At 56.7% G+C, this 27580-nt stretch overlaps 2 protein-coding genes across 2 annotated transcripts; both read right to left on the bottom strand.

The window, feature by feature from the left end:
* RNF225 (ring finger protein 225) lies at positions 2028-4307 on the bottom strand. The gene is made up of 2 exons (XM_005664947.3): positions 2548-4307; positions 2028-2169 (listed from the first exon to the last, which is right to left on the bottom strand). The coding sequence occupies exons 1-2, from the start codon at positions 3402-3404 to the stop codon at positions 2028-2030; spliced, it is 999 nt and encodes a 332-aa protein (XP_005665004.1). The 5' UTR covers positions 3405-4307.
* RPS5 (ribosomal protein S5) lies at positions 4606-11004 on the bottom strand. Its single transcript, XM_003128133.4, has 6 exons — positions 10323-11004; positions 9501-9609; positions 6300-6509; positions 6049-6177; positions 4802-4900; positions 4606-4726 (listed from the first exon to the last, which is right to left on the bottom strand). The coding sequence occupies exons 2-6, from the start codon at positions 9606-9608 to the stop codon at positions 4658-4660; spliced, it is 615 nt and encodes a 204-aa protein (XP_003128181.1). The 5' UTR covers position 9609; positions 10323-11004; the 3' UTR covers positions 4606-4657.

The raw sequence follows: 27580 nt of genomic DNA, 5'->3' as shown, positions 1-27580 counted from the left end.
GCCCTGCCCACTGCCCTTAGCTGCCAGCTGCCTGCATCCAGTCTCCCTGCCTCAATGCCAGCTGTTGTTTCCTCTGAGTATCCTTGAAGACACAGCTCTGAGGTCTGTTCCTGCAGGCAGCCTTCCTTGAACCCCCGCAGGCAGAAAGTGTTGTCTCCTCCCCCTCTGTGCACTGCAGCCAAGGGCCCATTTCTGCTGCTCTCCACCTCTCTGTCCCGGCCCGGGCTGGGCCCCTTCCTGCCAGTTCTACGCCCCCCTCCAAGCCCTCCCAGCCTGGGGTAGAGAAGGCGAGCGATGCACAGCAGGAGGTGAAAGACCCTGTGGTCAGCTGAATCATGCCCCCAATGTCATCCAGATCCTCGTCCCTGGAATCCGAGAGTCTCTTACTTTACATGGTAAAATGGACTTCACAGGTGTGATTAAATGAAGGACATGGAGTCAGAGAAGTTATCCTGGCTTAGGGGTGGGCCAGTGTAATCCCAGTATCCTTAAGGTGAAAGAGGGAGGCAGGAGAGTCAGGAAGAGATTGGAAGATGCTATCCTGCTGCCCCTGAAGACAGAGGAGGAAGCCAAGGAGCGCAGCTCCAGAGGATAGAGAAGCTAAGGCAATTCTCTCCTAGAGCGTCCATGAGGAACTAGCCCTGCAGACCCACTTCAACCTGGTGAAACTGATTTCAAGACTTCTGACCTGTGAGTTCCTGCTGTGGCACAGTGGTTTAAGGACCTGGCATTGTCACAGTTGTGGCTCGGATTCAAAAAAGACTTCTGGCCCACAGAACTGTAAGATAACTAACAGGTGTTCTATGGAACTGATTTGGTGGTAATTTGTGGCAGGAGCCGGGGGAAAGCAATAGAGACCACCAAGCAATCCTGCTCCTGCCTGGCCAGGTATCCTCCCTGCGGCACCGGGACGTGCCTGTCCCGTGATCCAACACACTGGCATCACTGGCCCCGGGTGTGGGACAGGAACTGTCTGGGAAGACACTCCCTTGGGCACCCTGATGCTCCCCCTCCTGCTTCCCACCTGGAAGCAGTAGCCCCCATCCGGAGCTCCACTGACAGGCCTAGGCTGGGGTGGCTGGGAGCCAGGTGAGCCTCGGATACCGTAGGCTTCCCAGGATGCCTCTTGGTTACTTGCAAGGATGCCACTCCCTAGAAAACCATCCGGTAGCCCTGTGTGCCAGGCGCTGTGGACACACATGTAAATAAATCTAAGAGGAGCCTCCAGCCCCATAGGAGTCACATTTCTCTCCCGAGAGTGCTGGATGCCACCTGCCACACATGGCACCCCAGCCTTGGGTGAAGTGAGGCTGCCTGGGGCGCCAGGCCTGTCGGGGAGACAGGGCCCATGTTCAGTTTGTGCGGAGGGTGGTTAACCCCTTCCGAGAGGAGGGCGGGAATTGGAGCGCCACTTGTTGGCTGCTTCCGCAAGGAGCGCTGAGGCTCCAGCCTGGTGCACAGCAGGGCTGGCAGGAAAGCTTGTCCGACCTGGAGGAGGTGCAGTAACTGGCCCTGAGAATTTCATGAGCGGAGAGGGGGTGTCGGGGGCTCTCATGGCTAGGGAGAGGGGCCAGGATCCTTGGGAGGCCCGGGTGTCCAGGAGGGAGCCTCCACCTACAATCACATGATATTCTCTGACCCAGAGGGCGACTTTGACTTCTTCGAGCCTCAGGCACCAGAGCTGCCTCAGAGCAGAGTAGGAGAATCTCAGAAGCCACTACCCATAGGGAAAGTCGAGGCTTCCACTGCAAGTTGATACACAGGACCCAGGAGGGAGCCAGTCTTTGAAGCTCCGGCCCTATCTGTCCCTCCCCAGCCCTGGACAGGCCACTGCTGCACCACCACTCCAAGTCAGGTGTGCAAGGCAGCAGCTCAGGACCAGCACGGAGACAGCTGGATCCCACCAGGCCCAGCCTACAGGCAGCAGAGGAGAAAACCAAGCCCACAGGCTGGGGAAGCGGGTAGCAGTAGGCCTTGCAATGGGCCGGCCAGGGATGGTGGCCACAAAGATGGGTAAATCTGAGTCCTCAGCCCTGGTCCGGCCGAGGAGGAACGTTCTTGAGGCTCTGAACCGGAGTGCACTCAGGAGGACCGTCAGGAGGAGCAGGGATGGGGATGCTCCGAGCAGGGCCCCTGCTCGATGTGGTTCTGGGCGTCTCTGCGGCTGGTCTAGCGCAAGAGAATCAGGGTTCTGCCGACTGGACCTTCACCGATAGTATAGGAGGGTTATGAGTGCCTCCCAGCAGGGCCTTTACAGACTCGGGGGTCCCACATCTGAGGCCCACAGGGATCGGAGCCGGGGTGCTCCCCGAAAGGGGCCCTCCGCATGCCACGCCGCCAGGAATCCTCGCACCAGGCCCCTCTGGGGAAATGCGTGCTTGCCAGGCACCCTCTAAGGCCTCCGCGGGGATCAGGACGCCCCGAACCCAGGTCCCCAGGCCTGGCGACGGCCTGCGGCGCACCCGCGTTTACCGTGACCCCCGCAGCCTCCTCCCGCCCCGTGCCCGCGGGGCCCAGTCCGGGGCCGGGGCCGCCCCTGCCCCCCACCCGCGGTCCGAGGGCCCAGCCGGCGTCTCCTCGGGAAACCCCTCGGGCTGCAGCGCGTCCTCCGCAGCCTCTGGCGGCTCGGCGTCCGGCTCAGGGCGCGCGGGGCGCGGCGTCCAGGCGGGGGTCCAGGGCGCGGCGGGCGTGGGCCGAGGCGGGAGCCAGAAGCTGGGCGCCGGCGCGAGCGCCACGAGCTGGGGCCGCGCGGAGCTCGAGGCGGCGGCGCGCGGGATGAGGAAGAAGATGTAGACGCCCGAGACCACGAGGCCCGCGGCCACCAGCACGGCCAGGGCGACGGCCGCGTGGAAGACCCAGGCCGAGCTGCGCAGCGTCAGGCGGCGGGACAGCGGGCGGCCGAGGCGCAGCGGCGGCGGCGGCGGCGGCGGCGGCGGGCGGGCCTTGCGCGGCCCGGGCGCGGACGGCGGCCTCAGGTAGAGCAGGCCGCGCCGGCGGTCGAAGCGCACGGCGCCCTGGCCTGGCAGCGGGGCGCCGGGCAGCAGGGCGAGCTGCGTGGGGAGCGCGGGCAGCCCGCGGCGCGGGGCCAGGCGCGTGGGCGCGCGGCACACCGGGCAGGCCACTGCGTCGCCGCCACCCGCAGTGGCCAGGGACAGGCGCGCCAGGCACTCGAGGCAGAAGATGTGGCCGCAGTCCAGGCGCTTGGGCAGCTTGAACACGCTGTCGAAGGGTGACACGCAGATGAGGCACTCCACGGGGGACGCGGGGGGCAGGATAGGGCCCGGGCTCCCGTCCCCTTCCTCCTCCTCGCCCTCGTCTTCATCCTCCCCTCTGCCGGGGCTGCCGGGGCCCGAGCCCTGAGGGGGCCGGTGGCGGCGGAGCCAGGGTGGCCGAGGACAGGGCATCTGGACCCGACCTACGGGGAGAGGGGTCTGGAGGGACAGCAGAGGACGCGGAGACCCGGAGAGGAGACTGGGAGTAGAGCACAGAAGGGTGTAGGGAGGTGGAGGGGCAAGACGGGACTAGGAACCGGGACACAGGGCGCAAAGGATGCTGAGCTGCCCCCAGATGCCCCAGGCAGGAGTGGGCCTGAGTGATGCCAGGAAGGACTGCAGAGAGACAGGGAGCAAAGCTTAGAGGTACCCCCGAGAGCTAGGCAAACCCTTGGGAGACTCAAGGGAAAGGCAGATGAGGGAGGGCCCAAGCTTTAGGATGGGTGGCCAGCATCCCAGCTGCAAACCCGGAGTCGGAGGCTCCCCACCACTCTAAGAACCCAGGGGACCAGTGGTCCTTCCTACCTGTTGGCACCTCCACCCTCTGGCCGGCACTTTCCTGCCTGCTCTGACCCCATCCGTAGGCCTACCTGCAGGTGGATACCAAACACCCCTCCCCATGGGAGGTGCCCAAGGCAGGACCCCTCCCTCCAGACCCAGGTTGCAACCAGACCTGTCTGACTGCCCGCCCCACCCCCAGGATGGTGAGCACCAAGTCTGACCTTGGCAGATGTTGAGGGTGGCACAGGTTGACACGGATGTGACAGCCCAGTTCCCTGAGGAAGGCAAACTCCACTACCCCCAGCCTTCAACACCTCAGGAACCCTCCCCGCCAGAGCCACTGGCGGGGCGAGTGCAACCCCGGTGTTAGGGGAGCTGTGGGGCACGTGGGGGACTTTGGAGCCCTGAGGGCTGAAGGCAGAGACCCCACAGAAGATGGGCTAGGGCCGGCAGAACAAGGGCTACGTGCTGTTCTGGCCCAGAGCCTAGGCCTTGGCTTCCTACTGTACACCCCCCCCTCCCTCGTGGTAGTGGGTTTCAACCACCAAGCCCCCCCCCGCCCACCCAAACCAGTGACGTCTCTGCCAGGACCCCACCCAGCTCATTTCCAAAACTTGCTGTAAGAGTCCAGGCAGCCAGGCCTGCACCCCAGGGTGCCATGGTTCTGAGTCAGCGGTGCTTCCTGAGCTGAGTGAGTGCTTCCCTGGTGAATCCAGATCCCCAGAGATCAGAAGACATGCCAGGAATGTGGGTAGCTCCCCAAGACACAGGGGTTGTCCTGCACCCACCTCTTGCTCCCAGACCCACCCCCAATGGACACAGTGCACAGGAGGGTGGGGCCACCCTAAATGGCAAACAGTTTTATTGGGGCTGCAGCTGGGAAATCAACGGTTGGATTTGGCCACACGTTCCAGCTCATCCTTCTTCTTGATGGCGTAGGAGTTGGAGGAGCCCTGCAAGAAGGGACGGTTAGCACCAACGGTGGAGGGCCCTCCCCTGGAGACAGCACACCCAGTGTCCTCACCCACCTTGGCGGCATTGATGAGCTCATCTGCCAGGCACTCGGCAATGGTCTTGATGTTCCGGAAAGCAGCCTCTCGGGCACCCGTGCACAGCAGCCAGATGGCCTAGAGAGTAGGGGTCGGCTTAGCAGGGGTTCCTCCAAACCAGGCAGCACCACATTCTCCAGTACCCAAGCCCCCAATGAGCACTGGGGGGCCCACGAGCACAGTGGAAGCCCACGATGCAGTAAAGAAGGTGTGCTGCTAGATCTGGCATCAGACTAAGGCTCCTGATGACAGCGGACCTGAGACACGCCGCAGGGAAATGTAATGTGTGCTCCTGGCCTGGAAACCTTGGTTGGAATGGAACAGCTATAACGGGCATGCTGGGGACGGCTCCGCCAACTGCAACAGTGAAGGGACACTGAACGCTGGAGTGCTATTCAACTACTCGGAGACAGGTGTTCCTGATGTGGGACAGCGGAAACGAGCCCAACTAGTACCCATGAGGATGCGGGTTTGATCCCTGGCCTTGCTCAGTGGATTAAGGATCTGTCATTGCTGTGAGCTGTGGTGAAGGCCACCAGCTGTGGCTCCAATTCGACCCTTAAGCCTGGAAACTTCTGTATGCTGCAAGTACAGCCCTAAAAAGCAAATAAACAAACAATTTTCAAAAATTACTTGGGAGGTAACAACGGTGATAGAATGTCAAGTCATTCTTAGGAGACCCCAATGCGGTGTTAACAGGGAAATGGTTAAAATGCCTCTAACTTAAGTTCCCACTGTGGCACAGCAGTAACAAATCCAACTAGTATCCATGAGGATGTGGGTTCGATCCCTGGGCCTGCTCACTGGGTTAAAGATCCGACGTTGCCATGAGCTGTGGTGTAGATTACAGATGCGCCCTGGATCTAGTGTTGCTGTGGCTGCGGCTGGCGGTTGTAGCTCTGATTTGACCCCTAGCCTGGGAACTTCCATATGCCTCAGATGTGGCCCTAACAACCAAACAGCTAAACAAATAAACAAAAAGCCTCTAGCAGATTCTCAAACAATCCAGGAGTGTAGAAACATACACCCAAAGGACACTGGTCTGCCAGCCAAATGCTGCCCAGGAGAGGGCCCAGAGCGTGTGTCTGCTCTGCCTCGGGGGAGAACTCAAGACAAGTTCCTGGAGAAAGCGACCCTCAGGAAAAACACAGACACACACGAACATTCCCAACCGTCAACCCTGCCCCAGCCAGGCCGCTGCCAGCGGGTGAGCACCCCCAGCCCACCTGATTCACACGGCGCAGTGGGGACACGTCCACCGCCTGCCGCCTCACGGTTCCGGCTCGGCCGATGCGGGTTGAGTCCTCCCGGGGGCCGCTGTTGATGATGGCGTTCACCAGGACCTGCAGCGGATTCTGAGAGAGGGGGCCCATAAGCCCGCCGCCCAGCCAGCGGCCCTCCCCACCTGGCAGGCGGAGGACCCTGGTGGGCCGCTGGCACGGCGGCCGAGGGCCCTGGGGTGCAGGGCAGGCCCTACCTCGCCCGTGAGCAGGTGGATGATCTCGAAGGCATGCTTGACGATGCGCACGGTCATGAGCTTCTTGCCGTTGTTTCGGCCGTGCATCATCATGGAGTTGGTGAGGCGCTCCACAATGGGGCACTGGGCCTTGCGGAAGCGCTTGGCGGCATAGCGCCCTGCGCTGTGGGGCAGGTACTTGGCATACTTTTCCTTCACCGCGATGTAATCCTGGGGCAGCAGAAGAGGGATGGAGGGACCATGGTCAGGAGCAGCTGGACCTTGGCAAGGACCACAGGGACCGGACACACAAAGGGAAGCCCCCATCCACCCGCAGGAGCTTGTGCGTGAGCCCTGCCTGCCACTACAACACCGAAACCAGTTCCTGCGAGTCATTGAAAAGATCATTTCCTGTATAATGGGATGAAGGGGTGTGGAGAACGAAGATGACAGCCCAGGCTCCGAGTTGTGTTAATGAAGTGTTTCTTGGAGTTCCCATCATGGTGCAGTGGTTAATGAATCTGACTAGGAATCATGAGGTTGCGGGCTCCATCCCTCACCTCGATCAGTGGGTTGAGGATCCGGCATGGCTGTGACCTGCAGTGTAGGTCGGAGGCTACAGCTCCGATTAGACCCCTAGGGCACCTCCATATGCCACAGGTGTGGCCCTAGAAAAGACAGAACAAACAAACAAACAAACGAGACAAAATGAAGTGTTTCTCCAAACTCTATACCAGACACCTATTGTATCAGATAATTCTTCGTGGAGGGGCTGCGCTGTGCACTGTGGCATATTTAGCAGCATCCAGTATGCCAAGAGCGCTCCTCAGCACTTATAGCCCAAAATGTACCCAGACATTGCCTAGTGTGCCTTAAACTGGGGTTGGGGGGGACCACCCCAGAGAATCAATGTTTTAAAAATCTTTTAGAGTGCCCATTGTGGCTCAGTGGTAACAGACCTGACCAGCATCCACGAGGACGCAGGTTCCACCTCTCGTCTAGATCAACGCATAAAGGTTCTAGCACTGCTGTGGCTGTGGCACAGGCCTGCAGCTGCAGCTGCAGCTCCTATTTGACCCCTAGCCTGAGAACTTCCATATGCCTTGTGTGTGGCCCTAAAAAACCAAACAAACAAAAATAGCCAGAAGAAAAAGAAAACAAGGAGCAAACATCCATGCGACAGAAATCACATGTGACTCAAAGAGCCTAGCCTTACAACACATTCAAAGTGAATTCACTGTATAGTACTGGGAAATCTCAACACCGTGTGATAGGCAAAGATGTAATGTGGAAAAGAATCTGAGAAAGACTGTAAATGTGCATAACTGATTCACTTTGCTGTATATATACCTGAACCACTACTGGGAGTTCCCTGGCGGTGTAGTGCTAAGAATCCATTGCTTTGGGAGTTCCTGTCGTGGCTCAGCGATAACAAACCCAACTAATATCTATGAGGATGTGGGTTCAATCCCTGGCCTCAGTTAAGAATCCAGCATTGCACAATAGCCAAGACATGGAAACAACGTAAATGTCCATTGACGGATGACTGGATTATACTTCTCAGCCATAAAATGGAATACTACTCAGCCATAAAGAAAAGAACAAAATAGGAGTTCCTGTCGTGGCTCAGTGGTTAATGAATCCAACTAGGAACCATGAGGTTTCGGGTTAGATCCCTGGCCTTGCTCAATGGGTTAAGGATCTGGCGTTGCCGTGAGCTGTGGTGTAGGTTGCAGACATGCCTCAGGTCCCGCGTTGCTGTGTCTGTGGCCTAGGCCAGCGGCTATAGCTCCAATTAGACCTCTAGCCTGGGAACCTCCATATGCCACGGGTAAAGCCCTAGAAAAGACAAAAAACAAAAAACAAAAAAACCGGAGTTCCCGTCATGGTGCAGTGGTTAACGAATCCGACTAGGAACCATGAGGTTGAGGGTTCGGTCCCTGCCCTTGCTCAGTGGGTTAACGATCCAGCGTTGCCGTGAGCTGTGGTGTAGGTTGCAGACGCGGCTCGGATCCCGCGTTGCTGTGGCTCTGGTGTAGGCCGGTGGCTACAGCTCCGATTCGACCCCTATCCTGGGAACCTCCATATGCCGCAGGAGCGGCCCAAGAAATGGCAAAAAGACAAAAAAAAAAAAAACCAAAATAATGCCATTTGCAGCAACACAGACCAAACTAGAGACTCTCATACTCAGTGAAGTCAGTCAGAAAGAGAAAAACAAGTATCACATAATATCACTTATATCTAGAATCTAATACATGGCACAAACGAACCTTTCCACAGAAAAGAAAATCATGGACTTGGAGAACAGACTTGTGGTTGCCAAGGGGGAGGGGGACGGAGAGGGATGGACTGGGAATTTGGGGTTAATAAATGCAAACTATTGCTCTTGGAATGGATAAGCAATACATTCCCGCTGTACGGCACTAGGAGCTATAGCTAGTCACTTATGTTGGAGCATGATAATGTGGGAAAAAGAATGTATTTAAGTTTGTGGGACTGGGTCACCTTGCTGTGTAGTAGAAAATTGACAGAACACTGTAACCAGCTATAACGGAAAATTAAAAAAGAATTCAGCATTGCTGTGGCTCTGGCACAGAACGGCAGCTACAGCTTCAATTCGACCCCTAGACTGGGATCCTCCATATGCTGCAGATGCGGCCCTAAAAAGACAATAAATAAATAAATAAATAAAATTTTAAAAAGGCCTGGGGTATTGGCAGAAGCATAGACACAAAGACCAACGAAACTGAGTTCAGAAATAAACTTTTATGTTTTTGCTCAACAAAAATTTCCAAAAAGTGTACCAAGGCCATGCAACTGAGAGATACTGGCATTAGAATATGTATATGTAAGATATAACAGAGATTTAAATTACATTTCATGACCTAAATTTGTTAAAAAGATGCATTAAATTCTACAGGACAAAAATAAGAACCAGAATTTTGAGACAATTAGATTTCCCCAAACAAAACAATACCATCAGGCCCTTACACTTTAAAACATTACAATGGTGACTCTTCCTACCAAATAGCTTGTGGGATGGGACACTCTCAGGAAGGAACCATCTCCTGACTACCAATGTGGCAACTTCTAACAGGACACAAGGAAAAACACCAAAGATGGGTGCGGTGTTCCTCTTCTACTTGAGCCACCTTCGACTCTTGGAGAACAGCTATGACTTTCAAGTGATTCCACCATTAGAGGCGCAGCAAAACCCCTCACCTGCAAGGATATGTCATTAATCTGCACATCGTCGGTGCTCCACTTCCCAAAGAGCTTGATGTCTGGGGTCTCCGCCACTGCGGGTGCAGCTGTCTCCCACTCCGTCATCCTAGGAACACAAAGTGTCAAAACCCAAAGCATACCCACCACTGAGTCTGAAGCTAGCCCACATCCTGAAAAATAAGAAGTCACCAAGAACCAAGGAAAGCTGCAAACATCTGGGTCCACTTTGTTGAGCCTTAGAAAAACCACTCATTTCTCAGCAAGAAACATCCGTCTCTCACCCAGGAATTCCGAGGCCAAGAGTTGGCAGGCACGCTTTCAACAGTTGCAGTGAAGCCCAGAATGGGCAGACGAGACCAAATGCACTGACTTGGCGTTAAAATCCCAACCATCTTCAAGAGCTCTGGGACCTTAGAAAAGTCTATAAACCGCTTTAGGCTCAGCTTACAAAGTAACACGGAAAAGATTCAATAGTAGTAATTCTGCGCTTTATCAACGCAAGGGCTGAAGTTGGTTTCTGACCCCAAATAGGGACTAAAGGCTCCTATCTAGGAAAAACCCTGCATACTGCACCTAAAAACAACAGCTACTTCCTACATGTAGTACAATTGTAGAGGCAAAGCCAACATTCTCCGGTCCGCCGTGGGGCAAGGCTACGGCGGCGGCGGGGCTACCGGGAGCCAACAACGGGGCAAAAGTAACTTCCCCCGCGCCACTATTTGTGTCCTTCCAGGGGAAGCTCAAGAGGTCGGGGCTCACACACGACTTCCGGAAAACTCTGGTTTGGTCCTCGGACCCACAAATCCCCGAGACCCTTACCTAAGACCGCGGCTGAGGCGTCTCTACCGCTTGGCGTGGACCACGCGCCGCCCTGGCACAGACAGGAAGAGGCCGTGCGCAGCGGTCCAACGATTTTAAGTGAGGCGATAACTTCCGGGTCAGCAAAAGTAGCGCGTGCGCAGAACAACACGGCATATCCATAGACCAATCCGGAGCAGGGATGCAAAGGCGCCCTTTGGGGCTGACAGAACACGTAAACGCTCGGCGCATGCGTACTTGCAGAAGCGAGCCCAAAGGTGCTCTTGGCGGATGTCCGACTTCCAGCTCTTGCCTGTTCGCGGCGAGGCTAGGGTGGAGGGGGACGCTGCACAGGCGCAGAGGTCTCTATGAGGTCAGCGCCGCCATGTCTAATGTGGGCAGAAGTCTGGCCAGCGCTCGCCGCTATACCAGCACCACAAGTTGTGGGCTCCGGCGGCTTAGTGGTGTTAGGGCATTAAGACAGCTCTCTGCTGTAGTCCCTACCCGAGGCGGATGAGCAGGCATCACTTACGGTTCTCCTCTGCTATACTCGCGCGGTCGGTCGGCTTGGGGCCTGAGCTTCCAAGAGGGGACCCCTTGCTTCACCCCATGCCAGGGTCCTCCACCATTCTCCCTGTCTCCCGCCCGGTCACTGCACGCGGATGAGCCTCCGGGAGGAGCCCTGGAGGAGGAGACTGGAGAACAGCCTCTGCCTTTTTTTTTTTTTTTTTTTTTTTCTTTTTAGGGCCACACCCAAGGCATATGGAAGTTCCCACTCTAGGGGTCTAATCCGAGCTACAGCTGCTGGCCTGAACCACAGCCACAGCAACAGGGGATCTTAGCTGCATCTGCGACCTGCACCACAGCTCCCAGGCAACGCCGGATCCCCGACCCAACAAGCAAGGCCAGGGATCAAACCCACATCCTCATGGATAGTAGTCAGAGTCCTTTCCACCAGCCCACCTGGGAACTCTCCTCTGCCCTTTTTGATCCAGCTGGGGCCTGCGCTGGTGAGGTCACTGGCATAGTGCAGGTTGAGCACAGTGGTGGGTACACTGCCTGCTCTGCAGCCCATGACCACAGTGGTCAGCATGGAGCATATGTTAGGCCCAGACGTGAAGCTGTGCTGGGATGTGAGTGCCTTCCTGGCTGGCCTGGCAGAGGCAGCCACCATTGTAGCTGCTCACCACTACTGGGCTGATAGCAGGGAGCTGCATCTGGCAGAGCAGTTTCCATGAGGCTCCTCACCTTCCCGTACCCACCTTAGCCTACAAGGGTGGGGGATTCTCCTCTCAGACTGAAGAGCCCCAGCCACCTGAGCCTGGTGGTCCTTCATTTGTCCCCAGCAACCCCACATGCTCACCCTCGGGGCTTGCCAAATTGCAGGTGCTCAGATGCTTCCAGGTTTGTTGACTGATTGTAAAGGTACTCACGGCATATTAAGGCCTGCCCCTACCCCTAACCCAATTCCAGGTTTCAGACCAGAAACTCTGGGCCCTCTTGGACTGTCATCAGTCACCATTTATGCCACTGCTCAGGGCAGGAAGCTGTTCTGGGCAGGGGGTTAGATCCTCAGCCCCGAGAAGCCAAGGCCCCATTCCCGGCGGCCTGTGGTCTCCATGGCCTGTGCAGAGCAGCAGCCTTGGGGCTCTCACTAGGTCTGTGGGGACAGGGAGAGTCTAAGTCAGCCTCTTCCGGGTCCTAGAAGGTCACTCTCTGATTCTTGGGGGCTCTCCCTGGTCCTAGAGGAGTCATCAGGTGGGGTGCTGGCTGGAGGAAAACAGGGAGGCTGGGAATAGGCACCAGACACCCTCACAGGAGGGCCTAGAAGGGTCCCCCAACCCTGGCCCTTTCTCCTCAAAAGCTGAGGGGGTCCACCTGTCTGAACCTCAGCTTCCCATCAGTGTGGAAATGGGAATGAAGTCAGATAAGGCCCGCTTGCTGTCTGTGGTTCTTGGACTACCGGAGGTCACTTGAAATGGCTATCTTCATTGACCTTGCGAGAGGGACCCGCCGTGCAACGGAGGGCAGGAGGGAGGTCCCACAGTAAAGCCCCATGGTGGGGGGTCCCCTTGCACAGCTAGCAGTCACACACGACGTGCCAGGTCTGGGAGAGTCTAGCCTCCCCAGGTCCCCAGGACACAGGAACAAAATCTGGATTCTGACCCCATGAATCTGGGGATGCTGGTGCTGTGTTCTTCAGGCTGGAGGGAGGAAGTCCCTGCAGAGGCCCACCCTCTATTCCTGGACACGTCCACTCTGTGCTGACCAGCTCGGGCCATCTCCTCTGCACTGCTTTTCCAGGTGCTCCATGAGGGCAGGCTTTCTGGCTTGTTCTTTGCTGTGTCCCCAACTGGAAATACTGAATCTGTCATCCAATGTCTGCTCATGACTTTTTTTTTGTCTTTTTAGGGCTTCTCCCATGGCACATGGAGGTTCTCAGGCTAGGTGTCCAATCTGAGCCGTTGCCACCGGCTCACACCACAACCACGCGGCATCCGAGTTGGTGTCTGCAACCTACACCACAGCTCATGGCAACACTAGATCTTTAACCCACTGAGCAAGGCCAGGGATCGAATCCAAGTCCTCATGGATGCTAGTGGGGTTCCTTAACTGCTGAGCCATGATGGGAGCTCCTGCTCACGAGTAACGTGAACAAAGTCTGTCATAAACTTGCTGCTCCCACTCTAGGCTTTTGGCGGGCAGAGTGGCTGGAACGCCCTCCTCCACCAATTCCAGCCCCAGGACACTGCATCCTGCTGTCACCTGTTCACAAGACCTCCTTATCTGGGTCTGCCCCTCTTCCTGGTCGTGTCCTAATTCAGGTCAGCCTGGGGAAGCCCCTTCCTAACCCCAGGTAGGCCTTAAGAGTGTAGGAATCAGACCACTTGCTCTTCAGAACAACTTGATTTGATAGTCACGGATACCAAGAGAGGCAGTATCTTGTCCAGTCACACAGCAAAAACAGGCAGAGCTGGGATTCTAAGGTGGTTAGCCCCAGCGCCTGACTTCTGCCTCAGCTGGCCTCCCTACCCTCTGTGCATCCTGTCTGCCCCAGTTCCAGGAATCCGTGCACATACAAAGAGCCTGAAAGCAGAGTTCCTATTGTTAAGAATCCTACTGCAGTGACTCAGGTCGCTGTGAAGGTGTGGGTTTGATTCGTGACCTGACACAGTGTGTTAAAAGATCCGGTGTTATTGCAGCTATGGAATATGCTGCAGCTGTGGCTCAGGTTCAATCACTGCCCCAGGAACTTCCATATGCTTCAGTGTGGCCATTAAAAAACCACAACAACAGGAGTTCCCGTTGTGGCGCAGCGGAAACGAATCCAACTAGGAAACATGAGGTTGCAGGTTTGATGCCTGGCCTCGCTCAGTGGGTTGGGGATCCGGTGTTGCAATGAGTTGTGGTGTAGGTCGCAGACGCGGCTCGGATCCCACGTTGCTGTGGCTCTGGCATAGGCTGGCGGCTATAGCTCCGATGAGACCCCTGGCCTGGGAACCTCCATATGCCATGGGTAGGGCCCTAAAAAGACAAAAGGGGAAAAAAAAAAAAAGGAGTTCCCATTGTGGATCAGCCGAAATGAACTTGACTAGTATCCATGAGGCTGTGGGTTTGATCCCTGGCCCCACTCAGTGGGTTAAGGCTTTGGCATTGCCGCAAGCTGCCGTGTAGGTTACAGATGCAACTTGAATCTGGCATTGCTGTGGCTGTGGTGTAGGCCAGCAGCTGCTGTTCTGATTGGACTCTTAGGCTGGGAACTTCCACATGCCCCAGCTGTGGCCCTAAAAAACAAACGAACAAACAAGGAGTTCCCTTCGTGGCTCAGCGGAAATGAATCTGACTAGTATCCATGAGGATGCAGGTTGGATCTCTGGTCTTGCTCAGTGGCTTAAAGATCCAGTGTTGCTGTGAGCTGTTCACAGACGCAGCTCAGATCTGGCAAGGCTGTGGCTGTGGCACAGGCCAGCAGCTACAGCTCCAATTTGACCTCTAGCCTGGGAACCTCCATTTGCTGCAGGTGTGGCTGTAAAATACAAAAACAAAATAAAATAAAACAAAACGACAAACCCAGCAAAGGGCCTAGTACATATTTGCCCAATGAGTAAATGAGTTCAGTCAAGTCTAGGCCTTTCCCGTGGACCACTGGATCTGGAATAATCCAGAGAGGGGCTCTCTCGGCCCCTTAAGCTGCTTTTTTGGGGGGATGTGCCCCTAGCATGTGGAAGTTCCTGGGCCAGGGGTCAAACCTTCACCAAAGCAGCAACCCAAGCCACTATAGTGACAAAGCCATCAACCCATTGTGCAGAAAGACAACTCCCAGGCTCCTCCCATTTTAAGGAAAAGGCTGCTGAGGAGTTCCCCCTTGTGGCTCAACGGAAATGAACCCAACTAGTATCCATGAGGACATGGGTTTGATCCCTGGCCTTGCTCAATGGGTTAAGGATCCGGTGCTGCTGTGAGCTGTGGTGTAGGTCGAAGATGCAGCTCAGATCATGCACTTGCTGTGGCTGTGAAGTGGGCTGGCAGCTGCAGATCTGATTTAACCCCTAGCCCAGGAACTTCCACATGCTGCGGATTCATCCCTAAAAAGCAAAAAATGCTGTTGCTGAGCCAGTAAACAAGGAATTACCAGTAGAGGTGGTCTCCTTGGTCCCAAGCCTGCTCAAATAAAGGAACAGATGAAAGTGATCAACAAGCATGTTTATTGTTCTTCTAACTCCTTCAGGACTGTCTCCCCTCCCTCCCACAGCCTAGACAGAGAGCCAGTACATCCTGCCCACTGCCTGACTTGGGCCTCCTGCTGCCCATCGGTCTAACACTGGGCGCACAGGTGGGATGGCTTGACACGGTTGCTTGTTATAGGAGGGGGAGTTCTAGCCCTCACCACAAAAGAGGTGCCTGAGCCAGGTGGGTATGCCTAAGTCCCTTCCCCATTCTCAGTTTCCTTAGTGGCATATCAGGATCCCATGTTCAGGACGGCTCTCCGGAATTGGGGGTGGGGGTGGGAATTCAGGGCAAAATGTGCAGGGCTGGGGTGGTAATGCTGGATCAGATTCAGACCTGTCTCCTCACCTGCAGCACTTGTGGTAAAGAATAGAGGGAAGGAGGAACTGGCCTGGATTTGGAAACCCTAGAAGAGGGTATTAATAGAGGGTCTCACAGGTTAGGAATAAGGATAAATCCAGAAACACATTTTGGACACCCAGCTATCAAGAATTAGTGGGTACAGGATCTCAAGTTTGGGAAACAAGATACATAAACTCAGAAGCCTCACAGGAGTTCCCGCTGTGGTTCAATGGGATCAGCGGCGCCTTGGGCGCAGTGAGACACAGGTTCGATCCCCCGCCCGGCACAGTGGGTTAAGAATCCCGCATTGACGCAGCTGCAGGTGGTACCTGCAGCTCGGATCTGATCCCTGGCCCCCGGAAAACTCTGTATGCCTCAGGGCAGAAAAAAAGAACAAATCAAAACCTCATACAGACCCGTGATGGCTGCGACTCGGCGAATTGAGGCACAAATTCGGAAAAATAAGGGGAACCTGGCCTTGAGGCGGCGGATCAAAGCCCTTAACCGGAGTAAAAATAGGGACCTAGGTTTGGGGGAGACCCAGAGGCAGGAACTGGGGGCGAACCAGGCTTCCGGATTTTAACTAGAGACGGGAAATTCGGAAATGGCAGCTCACGGAGCAGGAAAGCCTGGCCCTCAGGATTTGGGGGAGTCTAAAGACACAGACCGAGCGGTCGTGCACGCAGACTGGGCCTGCAACGGGAACCCCAGGCCGGAAGTGCCGGCCTCCCCTGGTAACGACCAATCACCAACGTCCAAGTGACTGCCTGGGAATGACGCAAGGCGTCTCCAAGGCGATGGCGAATCGCAGGGAGGCTCCAGCTCTACCGGAAGTTGGAGTTCCCACCCGCCTCCCGCAGCGAGGAAAGGGGAGGTTGTGGTCGCCGTGGTAACCACGACGCCCAGACAAGTCCGGGTTAGACCGCACTTTCCTCTCCCGCCGGGTTCAGTGACGCTGAAGGAGCCCTCAGAGTCCCGGGGGGGGCGCCTCATTTCCTCACGCCTCTCCGTCCCGGCCTCCTCAGGTCGCCTATGGAGAAAAGGGCCCTGGAACAGCACCGCCGCGGCAGTCCTCCGGAGCAGCTGCCTCCAGCACCCGAGGGAGGAGCGCCCGGACCCCCTGCGCTTCCGGCCCGGGCCGCCTAGTTGGTTCCCGGGCTGCGCCGGGGCAGGTTTTGACTCTGGCGGACTCCTCCCGTCTGGGATGGGGCGGGGTCACCGTGCTCCCTTGGCTCACGGGGCTGAGGTCAGAGGTCGTGACAAGTGAGCCCCGGACCGAGTCGTGTCTGAGAGTCTGGCAGCACGGGTTCAGCTGGGAGGTGCTTTTCCAGTCTAGGCCTCAGTTTTCCCATCGGTAAAGTGGGAACAAAAAGGGCAACCACCTCAAGGAGGGAAGTGAGCTACAATTTCTTTCCAGGTGGCCCCCAGCTGCATTTAAAACCCTGCAATAGGAGTTCCCTTCGTGGCGCAGGGAAGTGAATCGGACTAGTATCCATGAGGATGCAGGTTGGATCTCTGGTCTTGCTCAGTGGGTCGGGGAGCCAGCGTTGCCTTGAGCTATGGTGGAGGTATGGTGGGATCCCACAGATGTGGCTGGGATACCATGTTGCTGTGGTTTGGTGTAGGCTGACAGCTGTAGCTCCTATTCCACCTCTAGCCTGCGAACTTCCTTATGCCGTGGGTGCAGCCCTAAAAAGCAAAAAATAATAATAAACAAAACAAAACCCTGCAATGACTAAGAAGGATAAAGTTTGGAGATTCCTGGAGACCTGAAGTATTTGGTCCATGCCTGGTTTCCTCCCTCTGAGCCCCCGTTTCCCCATCTGTAAAACGGGTGTTGGGCCACTATGCATTTCTAGACTTGACGTGGGGACTAAATGACTCAGTCTGTGTAACTCTCTTAGGGCAGGGCCAGATGGTGCCTAGTGGGCCCTCGAAATTGTGGTTGCTTTTCGCTATTTAGAAAACGGACTGGAGTTCCCACTATGATGAAGTAGGTTAAGAATCTGACTGCAGGAGTTCCCATTGTGGCTCAGCAGGTTAAGAACCCCATGAGGATGCAAGTTCGATCCCTGGCCCCAATCAGTGAGTAAAGGATCCAGCGTTGTGGGGAGCTGCAGTGTAGCTCACAGATGTGGCTCAGATCCTGCGTTGCTGTGGCTGTGGTGTAGGCCAGTAGCTGCAGCTATGATTCAACCCTTGGCCTGGGAACTTCCATATGCCGAAGGTACGGCCCTAAAAAGAAAAAGAAAAAAAAAATTGAAAATCGGACTGCATTGGCTCAGGTAGCTGCAGAGGTGCAGGTTGGATAGCTGGCCCAGAGCAGTGGGTTAAAAGGATCCAGCGTTTCCACAGCTGCAGTGTAGGTCACAGCTGTGGCCGGGATTCAGTCCACGGCGCAGGAACTTCCATAAGCCATGGGTGTGGCCATAAGAAATAAAGTAAAATAAAAAATAAAATAGATTATCCAGTCAGCAGACATTTTTGGAACTCGGCTGTGTGCCAGGCTCCAGATGCTTCTCCACGCATCTCCAGCTTTTGGAGCTACCTCCCCTGAGGCTCTGGTTAGTATGGAGCTTTGTGGAAATCCTGATCTCCACACACGGCATTACAAAATGGGACAGGCTCCCCCCACGGTCTGAAGACAGGACAGTCCGAGTGTTTCTACAAAAGCTTTCCTAAGCTGAAATGGCATATGCGGCGAAAAAGCGATTACCTCAGGACACAGCTTGCTAACAGATGAACAGAACCTCCGCATGTTGCGGGTGTGGCCCTAAAAATCAGACAAAAAAAGAAGAGCAAAGTGGCAAAAAGCAAACTTTGAAAATACTGGGGTGGTTTGTAACTCAACAAATGACTCAGCGCAGGGGTCTGGACAAGTGGGTGGTTGAAATGCAACAGCAAAAATGTGATGCCTTTTGATGTTATACTACCTCCTCGTTGGAGAAAAGAGCAAAAGTATGATCTCAGAGGTAAAGGGATGGCCCGCGGCCCCAGAGCCACCTAGAGGCAGCCCCAGGGAGCGGGGCCCCAGAAACGCTTTCTTCTGCGCTCTTTTGCATCCTTGGTTTCCACTGGCAACGTGAGTGTGGAGCGTTAGATCCCTTGGGGGTCTGCAAGGAGGCTGAGCAGGAGGGCGCCCCCCCCCAGGCGATGAGGACGAGGACGAGAGGCAGGTGGAGAGCCGACCCTGCCAGGTGACTGGCTCCCTGACTCAGGTCGGGTGGGGCCAGGGGCAAGGGCATCTCCTTGGTCTCCGAGGAAGCAGAGGCATGGGGCTGTGACGTGGGTTGGAACCGTGAGTCTCCTTGGGTCGAGAGCCAGGCATTGCCAAGGGGCTTCAGACGCTCCTCAGTTCGGCCGAAATGTAGATTCAGGCCAGGCCTCAAAAAGGAAAACATCCATGTACCAAATTTAACTTGGCAAACTTCCTATGGCCTGTCCCATGTGCATCTTATTTAAAATCTCCCCCCTGGAAATCACTGTTTAATACGTCCAGAGCTCTAGCTGTTTCAGGCAGCGTGTGGTGTCTCAAGAGGCCAGAGCAGCAGTATGGGTTGATTTCTTATTACTGGGTTACCCAGAACCAGATGGGAGGGCCTGCCTCCTGCTGCCACTCTGCAGCCTGGACCTGTGGACCCTGGTTGTACAGAGTGAATCGTATCTTAGGAAACCAGTGTCACCTTTTAATTTTATATCATTTGTCATACATTTCCTGTAATGGAAGTGTTCATTTTACTGTACTTTTTGGGAATCTAATGTACTGTAAAAAAAAACAAAACAAAGGAAAACATCCATCCTCCTCACGTGGCAACCAGAGGGGGCTGTGAAAACCCAACTCAGATGTCCTCTCTGTCCTGCTCCGAAGCCTCCCTGTGTCACTCTCAGGACAAAACAATCTGCACAGGGGCCTGCTAGGTGGCCCCATCACCTTGCACCTTCCCTCTCCCCTCAGCGCCACACCAGCCATACCACACGACGCTCCCAAGAGCCTGTGCACCTGCCGTGCCCTTACTGAACGCGCCCTTCCTCGGGGAGCCTCGTGGCTCACCCTCCCCTGCTCCCCGGGTCAAGCCTGGAATCCCACGTGCTCCAGAGGCCTTCTCTGGCCACTCTCTTCACCGTAACTTTGGGGGGAAACATTAGTCATGTTACACATGTTACCCAGTGTGTTTAGTATCTTCACAAGGTCAGGCACCCATCACTATGGGCTTAATTCCACAACATTTTCATCATCCCAAAAAGAAACCCAGGCGTTTCCGCCGTGGCGCAGTGGGTTAATGACTTCTGTGGCTTGACCCCCGGCCAGGTGCAGTGGGTGAAGGATCCGGCCTTGCCACACCTGTCTCGTAGGTCACAGATCCAGTTCAGATTTGATCCCTGACCCGGGAACTTCCATGTGCCACGGGTGTGGCCAAAAATGGGAGAAAAAAAAAGAAACCCCATACCCATCGGCAGTTACTCCCATCACCCCTCCTCCAGCCAGCCCCTGACAACCATGAGCCTCCTTCTCCACATGGATCTGCCTGTGAGACGCTCATCGAAACGGAATCATGGAGCATGTACTTTCCTGTTCGACTTTTTCCACTTAGCTCTAAGGCCGGTCCCACTTGGGCCAAACACCACCTTCCTCCTGCCCCTGCCTCCTGCTCTCCACGGACTGCTTCCCGCCAAGTTCCTTTGCCTCAGCACCCTGACTGTTTTGTCCCGGGGTGGGGGATGCAGCCAGCCTGTGCACCGCAGGACCCCCGACCTCCTCCCACTTGATGTTTCAGCACCCTCACCCCCCACCCCTACTGTGACGACCAAAATCCATCTCCAGACCCTGCCGAGTGTCCCCAGGGGCCAAAACACACCCTGGGTGAGAATGGCTGATTTCCATCAACTGACTCTGCTCACATCCACTTATGGAAGGACAATCCATAGCCTCAACCAAAAAAGGCGGGGTCCTCTAGGCGCAAACGCCTGAGTGGACTCTGAGTCCTCTGCCTCCGGCGTGAGGACGCTCTTGAGGGCGGAGGCTCTGGGGAGCGGGCAAGAGGGAGAGGGGCCAGCGTGGACCCGGCAACGGCCTCGCTGTGCCCCCCGAGCCTGGCTAACACCTGCCGATCACCGCGCAGCTCTGGAGGTCAGGAGCCAGAGTGAGTCTGGGGGTAAAACCAAGGTGGAGGCAGGGCTGCCCTCCTCCTCTCAAGCCCGCCCCTTGCTGGGGGTGAGGGACGGAAATCCTACAAAATTGGATCGTGATGATCACTGCACAACCACAAATGTAATAAATTCATTGAGTAATTAAAAAAAAAAAAGTCTGTCCTTTGCCTTTTCCAGCTTCCAGAGGCCGCTAGAATTCCCGATTCCTTTGGCCACATCCTTTGGACCTGTTTCTGTCGCCACCTCTGTCTCCTCCTCTGACCCTGCCTCCCTCTTAGAAGGACCACTGTGATGACATTTTGGGCCCAGGGTTAGCCAGGATAATCCTTAACCACATCTGCAAAGTCCCTTTTGCCACATAAGGTGGCACATTCGCAGCCTCTGGCAATTAGGCTGTGGACCTCTCTGGGATCCGTTATTCTTTTTTTTTGCCTTTTCCTAGGGCCACTGCCGTGGCATATGGAGGTTCTCAAGCTAGGGGTCGAATTGGAGCTGTAGCCACCAGCCTACGCCAGAGCCACAGCAAGGTGGGATCCAAGCGGCATCTGCGACCTACACCACAGCTCACAGCAACGCTGGATCCCCAACCCACTGAGCAAGGGTAGGGATCGAACCCGAAACTTCATGGTTCCTAGTCAGATTCATTAACCGTTGTGCCACAACGGGAACTCCTGGGATCCGTTACTCTGTACACTGTATCTAAGGCCTGGTCAGCAGCAGTGACCACCACGGGGCCAGGACAGCCACCAAAAGGCCATCGTTGGTGTGGCTTGTCAGATGGACAGTCTGGACATACATGCACGACAGCTGGTGAAGGGGATGGGCCAGAGGGAGGCAGAGGTCAGCAGGAGGTGAGAGGGGACAGTGGAGGAGGAGGAGGAGGAATGAAGTCCAGAGAAGCAGAGTTATCCCCGCCCCTCCCCTCACCCACTCGGCTGGCTGCCTTTAGCCCCCGCTGAAATTCCTTTCTTTACGTCTCTTCCCTTTGTACAGCCTGCAAGACTCAAGGAAATTTGCCCAAGCCATCCAGGATGCCCGAGCTGCTGGGGTTTGCTTCCATGGTTCCTGGAAACGTTTCCCTCCTTGGGAACTCCAGCCTCTTCCAGACCCTGCAACCAGGACTCCTAACTGGAGACTGGCCCCAGGATGGAGGCTCCAGCCCAGGACCCTGAGCAGGCCGACTCCTGGAGAGCTGCCTTGGGACCTCAGGAGAGGCCTGAGGAGAAGCCTAGGCCCTGTACGGAGGACAGAGCTGAGAGACCACCCCCTTGGAGGGGCGGCAGGACAAGTTCCCCTGGGTTGTGTCATGAGCCCCAGCTCAGGGACCTGACATTTCAAGGGCAGGCAGGAATCCTGACACAGACCCCTAGGAAGCCGAGAGGGGCCAGGAGGAGAGGTCCAAAAGGGAGCAAGCCCCTTGGCGGAGGACCCCTCTCTGGGGGGTGAGCTGCATGAAGGGACAGTGGTCGGGCGGACACCTCTCCTTGGCGGGAGTCCCAGCCCAGGGACCTGATATTTCAAGGGATAAGGCCTTTGGTAGGGGGCCCGCGGTAGCTACAGAACTCACTCCAGGGAGTGACCCTCTGTGCACCCAGAGTGTGAAGTCCTTTCATGAGAGCTCAAACCTGCTTTAGCAGCAATGCACCCATGACCCATGGTCATGAAAGGTCCCAATTCTTCTTTTTTTTTTTTTTTTTTTTTTTAGGGCCACACCCAGGATGGAGGTTCCCAGGCTAGGGGTCTAATCAGAGCTGTAGCCACCGGCCTACACCACAGCCACAGCAATACTGGATCCTCAACCCACTGAGCAAGGGCAGGGATCGAACCCGCAACCTCATGGGTCCCAGTTGGAATCATTTCCACTGCGCCACAAGGGAACTCCAAAAGGTCCCAATTCTGTAAGCCTGTGAGCCCAGGGGGACCCAGCAGTGATAAGCCCCAGGGCCTTAAGCCAGGGGCAGAACCTTTCCGCACCCGTGTGCACCCATACACCTCTCACCCTTCCTCTGTGGCAACCCTGGCAAGGCCTGCGTGTTCCACGTGCTGAGCCCTCTGAGTGCCCTCAGCCACGGTTCCGACCTCACTGAGCGCGGTAAGCTCCACCAACAGCTTCAACCAGACCCGACACTGTCCCTGGGCAGCAAGATGGACCCACCGAAGCAGGGCGTTCCGTGTCCAGACACTCGTAGGATGCCCAAGGGGACAGAGAGTGGGAGCAGACCTTTGGGGCCATCGCATGCTGCCTGCTGAGTGCCACACGAGGGCCGCGCGGACTCACATTAGATGTGTCTTTGTGGCTATGGTGGTGGGGCCGTGGGACAGGCGGGCACCCGATGAGGGCGACATTGTGAACGCGAGGCCTGACCGCACATCTCACCCCAAACGAGTGCAGGCTCAGCGTCAACTATGGTGGTTCTCGAATGCGCCCGCACATACTAGACTCTGCCCTGGGGATGTGACACCCAGAAGCTCGAGCCCCGAGCCGACTCCCAACTCTGGCAAGCGGCCTGCTCACTGGACCTTTCACAGCCGCCCAGATGGTTCCCATCCGCGACCCTCCCACGCGCTTCCCGGTCCGATCGCCAGAAGTCCTTCAGGCGGCGAGGGCTATCAACCGCGGTCCCGACCAGCTCGCGACTTTTCCGCATCCGGGCTCCTTCTCCTCCGCCCGCCTCCGTTCCCAAGACAACCGGAGTCCAGCGGGCGTTGAGCCGGGAGCGGCTGGACTACACTTCCCAGCAGCCCTCGCGGCGGCACCGACCTCCCAGGGCCGCGGCCTGGAGGATGGAGGAGTATGATGGAGGCAGCCTCCGCGCTCCGTGCGGGGCAGGGGGCCAGCGGGCCCGCGCGGGCCGGCCTCAGCGAGTAGGTGGCCTTCGGCGCGAACCCGCGACCCCAGCCTGTGAGGGGGCGAGGGTGCCTCCAGGCGCTCGGCGCGGCCACCACCCCCTGGTCCCTTCCTACCCCTGCGCGCCGGGTCCCAGGCGGAGATCTGACCCGCCCACTTGCGGTCCGCACGCTCCAGGTCCCGGCTGGCGGCCGCGGTCGGTCCTTCAGTTCCGGGCACGTCTGTCCGCTCCAGTTCCGACTCCCGCGTCCCCCGTCCCGAGAGGGTGGGGACTGAGGCCCACGGGGGGAGGCACCACCGGTAGGACAGGCGTGGCAGAGAGGTTAGCCCGCACTCAGAGGGCGCTCCTGCCCCACTGTGTGTCATGCACTGCCCTTCCCATTGGGTGTACGGTATGGAAGAGGACAGACGGCTGGGATCCGCGTCTCTGGGGCCGTCAGTGGGGGTGAGGTTGGCTTGTGAGCAGCCACCCCAGGCTCTGCACGGAATCTGTGCCCTCCACACCTCCATTCTGCCGCTGTTGACGTCCACGAACACGGCCTTATCAGCCTCAGCGGGCATGGCCCGGGTTCTGAGGATGTTCGACCTCACCAAAGTCCTTCCTGCGGGCTGTTGTCCACGCGGTTCTGCATGACTCCGGGTCGCATGAACCTCCCAGCCCCTACTCCCTGCCCGAAGGTGGCTGCTCAGTGTCCTATTCCACTTTCCAGCACCCTCTGGGACAGGTAGGCTGGGCAAGCACTCAGGGTGGAGGCCATGCTCACCCAAGGCAAGCAGGACGGACCTGGGACAGCTGCAGTTTGAGGTCGGGGACAGGCTCCCAGAAGCTCAAACCGACCTGGGTCCCAGATCCTGGGTCCTTGGCTGGAAGGTCCCCCGGGACAGGTAAGGTAGTTCAATGGCGTAGGCTTGGAGCAGGGCAGTGGAAGCAGAGACACGCAGCTGTGTTCCGCAGGTTCCACCTGCTCTGCCTGGAGCTGGGTGGCAGGCTCTTGTCACAGCAGATGGCAGAGGAGCCTCAGTAGGAGGAGGGTGTCTGGGGACAGTTGTGGAGGTGCCAGGCACACACGGCAGATGGCGCCCCTCAGCCCCTGCCTCCTAAGAGTTCAGCGTCCCTTCCTGCAAGATGGGCGCAAGCTGCTGCTTCCTGGGACCACCCATGCTTCCCTGAGGCTCCGACTAAACACCAGCCATCTTCTGACTCTGCATCCCCAGGGATCAGGAGAGCCTCCCCAGGCAACCCCCTCTCCCCCCGTTTGAGGATGCTGCACCAGTCTGCATTGGTTCCTTGTGGCTACTACAGATTACCACCTACTGGGAAACTTAAGACAGCGGAGGCCAGACGGCTGAAATCAGGCATTGGCGGGGCTAAACTCTCCAAAGCCTCCGAGGCAGAAACCGTCCCTACATCCATCCTGATTTCTGATGGTTCCAGGTGTCCCTTGGCTTGTGGCTGCCTCGGTCCAGTCTTGGCCGCCTCTTCCATCTCTGCCTCCCTCTTTCAAAGACTCTGTCATGGGAGGTGCCACTCACTGTGGCTCAGCAGGTTAGGAACCCAACATAGTGTCTGTGAGGATTCAATCCCTGGCCTCGCTCTGTGGGTTAAGGATCCGGCGTTGCCGTGAGCTGTGGCGTAGGTCTCAGATGTGGCTCTGATCTGGCGCTGTGGTGGCTGTGGTGTAGGCCGGCGGCTACAGCTCCAATTGGACCCCTAGCCTGGGAACCTCCATCTGCCGCAGGTGCAGCTTTAAAAAAAAAAGAAAAAATAGATTCCGTCAGTGGATTTACAGCCCACCAGGGGCGTTGACAATGATCTCAGGTCAAGATCCTTAAGGACACCTCCTGCAGGTATCTTTTGCCATAGGCTCCAGGGTTTGGGGCGTGGACATAGTTTTTAGGGGCAGGGGTGCCGTTCAATCCGCTAGTTTCCTTCAGCGGAAGCTGCCCAGTCCCAGGTGAATTCATGTCATCTGGCCTGTCCACTGATTCCATGGTGCCTGACCATCCTGAATTGGCTGGGCTTCTCCCACCCCGGGGTCTTTGGCCTCTGGGTCCCTGGGGATCCAGGTCACCCTGGGAGCTGGCCTCAGGCCCTGCGCTGGCTGCCAGCTGTTGTGCAGACCCATTCATGGGAAGCCTTGGGGCAGGAGCCTGGCAGGCGCCCAGGTCCCAGGGTCCTTGACACAGCGAGCTGGTGTGTCAGCGGGGGCCTTCCCGGATGATGCTGGAGCAGTGCTGGTCCGGGCCTGGGGGTGCTGCGCTGAAACCTGGGTGCCGGCCCTCCTGCTGCTCAGCACTCCATGGGTCCCCTTCTCTCTGGGAGGGGCTTCGGTTCACCCCAAGGTTAGAGTTTGGCAAGGCTGCAGGGTCCCCAAGTCAGTGCTCATGGCCGGGGAGCCCCTTCCCTGTGTGTGGTGACTTCAGCCCTGGCCTGGTTGTGTCGCTGGACTGGTGCCCGTGAGCAGAGCATCCTCGTGGCTCCCCAGCAGCTCTGCACTTGGTCCCCCTGCAGGGTCCGCGGAGGAAATCTGCCCAACCTGCAGCGCCCGGGGGCAGAGACTCAGGGCTCCCAGGGAGCTTTCCCGCACAGCCCTCGGTGGCTGGCAGAAACCCGCCAGAGGGCGAAGCTGCAGCCGTGGCAGCGGGAGCCAGTGGGCCCCCTGGGTGAGGAGACGGGGCTCCACGGCCATGCAGACCGGGGCGCGAGTGCCCATGTCCACGTCCGGCCGGAGTCTCGCCCTCGCCAAACTTCAGCTCCTATCGGTACGTCAGCGACAGCAGAGCCCTGGGGCTTGGCGCTGCCCTGTGTCCAGCATGCCGCCCGTTATTCCCAGCATACCTGTCCAGCTTCCCACAAAGTTGTTCTGCTTGAAGCCCTGGATGACGAGACACCTGAATGGAGACAAGTCGGCCCTGGAAGAGAAGGCTGGCAGCCCAGCACTAAGCTTCTGGTGTGCAGTCAGCTCGGCCAAGCGCGAGAAGGTTTTTCTTTTTTCTTCTCCTTTTTAGGGCCGCAGCTGCGGCACATGGAGGTTCCCAGGCGAGGGGTCACCTCGGAGCTGCAGCTGCCAGCCTACACCACAGCCACAGCCACAGCCACGCCAGATCCCAGCCACCTCTGCAACCTACACCACAGCTCACGGCAACGCCGGATCCCTGACCCACTGAGTGAGGCCAGGGATCAAACCCACATGCTCATGGATACCAGTCGGTTCTTAACCTACTGAGCCACAACGGGAACTCCATGTGCAAGAAGTTGTTTTATTTTTATCTAACAATTTCGAAGACCTTCTTTTTCTTACCACAAAAGCATTGTTTAAATACACACACACACTTTTTTTTTAGCCATGGCATACAGAATTTCCCCAACCAGAGATCAAACACACGCCACAGCAGTGACAGTGCTGGATGCTCAACCCACTGAGCCACCAGGGAACTCCATGTTTGTATTATTTTTTTCTCTTTCTTTTTAGGGCCACACCCACAGGATATGGAAGTTCGCAGGCCCGGGGCTGAATGAGAGCTGCAGCCGCTGGCCTACATCACAGCCACAGCCACATCCGGTCTTTCACCCATGGAGCAAGGCCAGGGATCGCACCCTCATCCTCATAGACACTAGTCAGGCTACTAACCTGTTGCGCCACGACAGCAACACCCAAGTATTGGCAGGTAACACGCCCTCTGTGTGGTACCGTCATCATCACCGTCCGATCCCGCGCATCCCCGCGCTCCAGAATGAAACGCCATCTCATCGAGCAGTCGCTCCCCGTTGCTCCCCTCAGCACCTAGACCACTGTTCTATTCTCTGTCTCTGGATTGTCTGTGGCGGATTTTCCGTATAAACAGAGTTCTATAACACGTGGTGCTTTGGTGTCTGGCTTCTTTCACTGAGCGTGGTCTTTTCCGAAGTCAGACCGTGTGTCCTACTTCATTCCTTTTTACTGCTGAGTAATATTCCATTGCGAGGACAGCCCACAATTTATCTATTCATCAGCTGATGGATGGGTGGGTTGGTTCCACCTTTTGGCTGTTATGAAAATTGCCACCGTGAACATCAGTGTACCTGTTTCTGCTTGAACGCCCGTTTTCATTTCTCTTGGGCAGATACCTAGGAGTGGAACGGCGGTGTGAGGTTTAACCCTTGGGGGGCACTTCCAGGCTGTTTTCCACCCACCAGCCACGTGGCAGTGCGACTGCACTTGCTTTTTTGCTG

This window comes from Sus scrofa, chromosome 6, assembly GCF_000003025.6.
Source record: "Sus scrofa isolate TJ Tabasco breed Duroc chromosome 6, Sscrofa11.1, whole genome shotgun sequence".
Classification (NCBI taxonomy): domain Eukaryota; kingdom Metazoa; phylum Chordata; class Mammalia; order Artiodactyla; family Suidae; genus Sus; species Sus scrofa.
The sequence above is the reverse complement of the archived record's forward strand: the minus strand, read 5'-3'. Positions and strand labels throughout refer to the sequence as shown.

What these genes read in the sequence shown, in the direction of transcription:
- RNF225 (XM_005664947.3), bottom strand. Translation starts at nt 3,404, where the DNA reads ATGCCCTGTCCTCGGCCACCCTGGCTCCGCCGCCACCGGCCCCCTCAG. An exon ending in GCTGGGCCCTCGGACCGCGG is followed by an intron (nt 2,170 to 2,547) that starts GTGGGGGGCAGG and finishes CTCTTGCGCTAG; the next exon opens with ACCAGCCGCAGAGACGCCCA.
- RPS5 (XM_003128133.4), bottom strand. Translation starts at nt 9,608, where the DNA reads ATGACGGAGTGGGAGACAGCTGCACCCGCAGTGGCGGAGACCCCAGAC. An exon ending in CACTGCGCCGTGTGAATCAG is followed by an intron (nt 4,901 to 6,048) that starts GTGGGCTGGGGG and finishes CCTACTCTCTAG; the next exon opens with GCCATCTGGCTGCTGTGCAC. An exon ending in AGCTCATCAATGCCGCCAAG is followed by an intron (nt 4,727 to 4,801) that starts GTGGGTGAGGAC and finishes CCCTTCTTGCAG; the next exon opens with GGCTCCTCCAACTCCTACGC.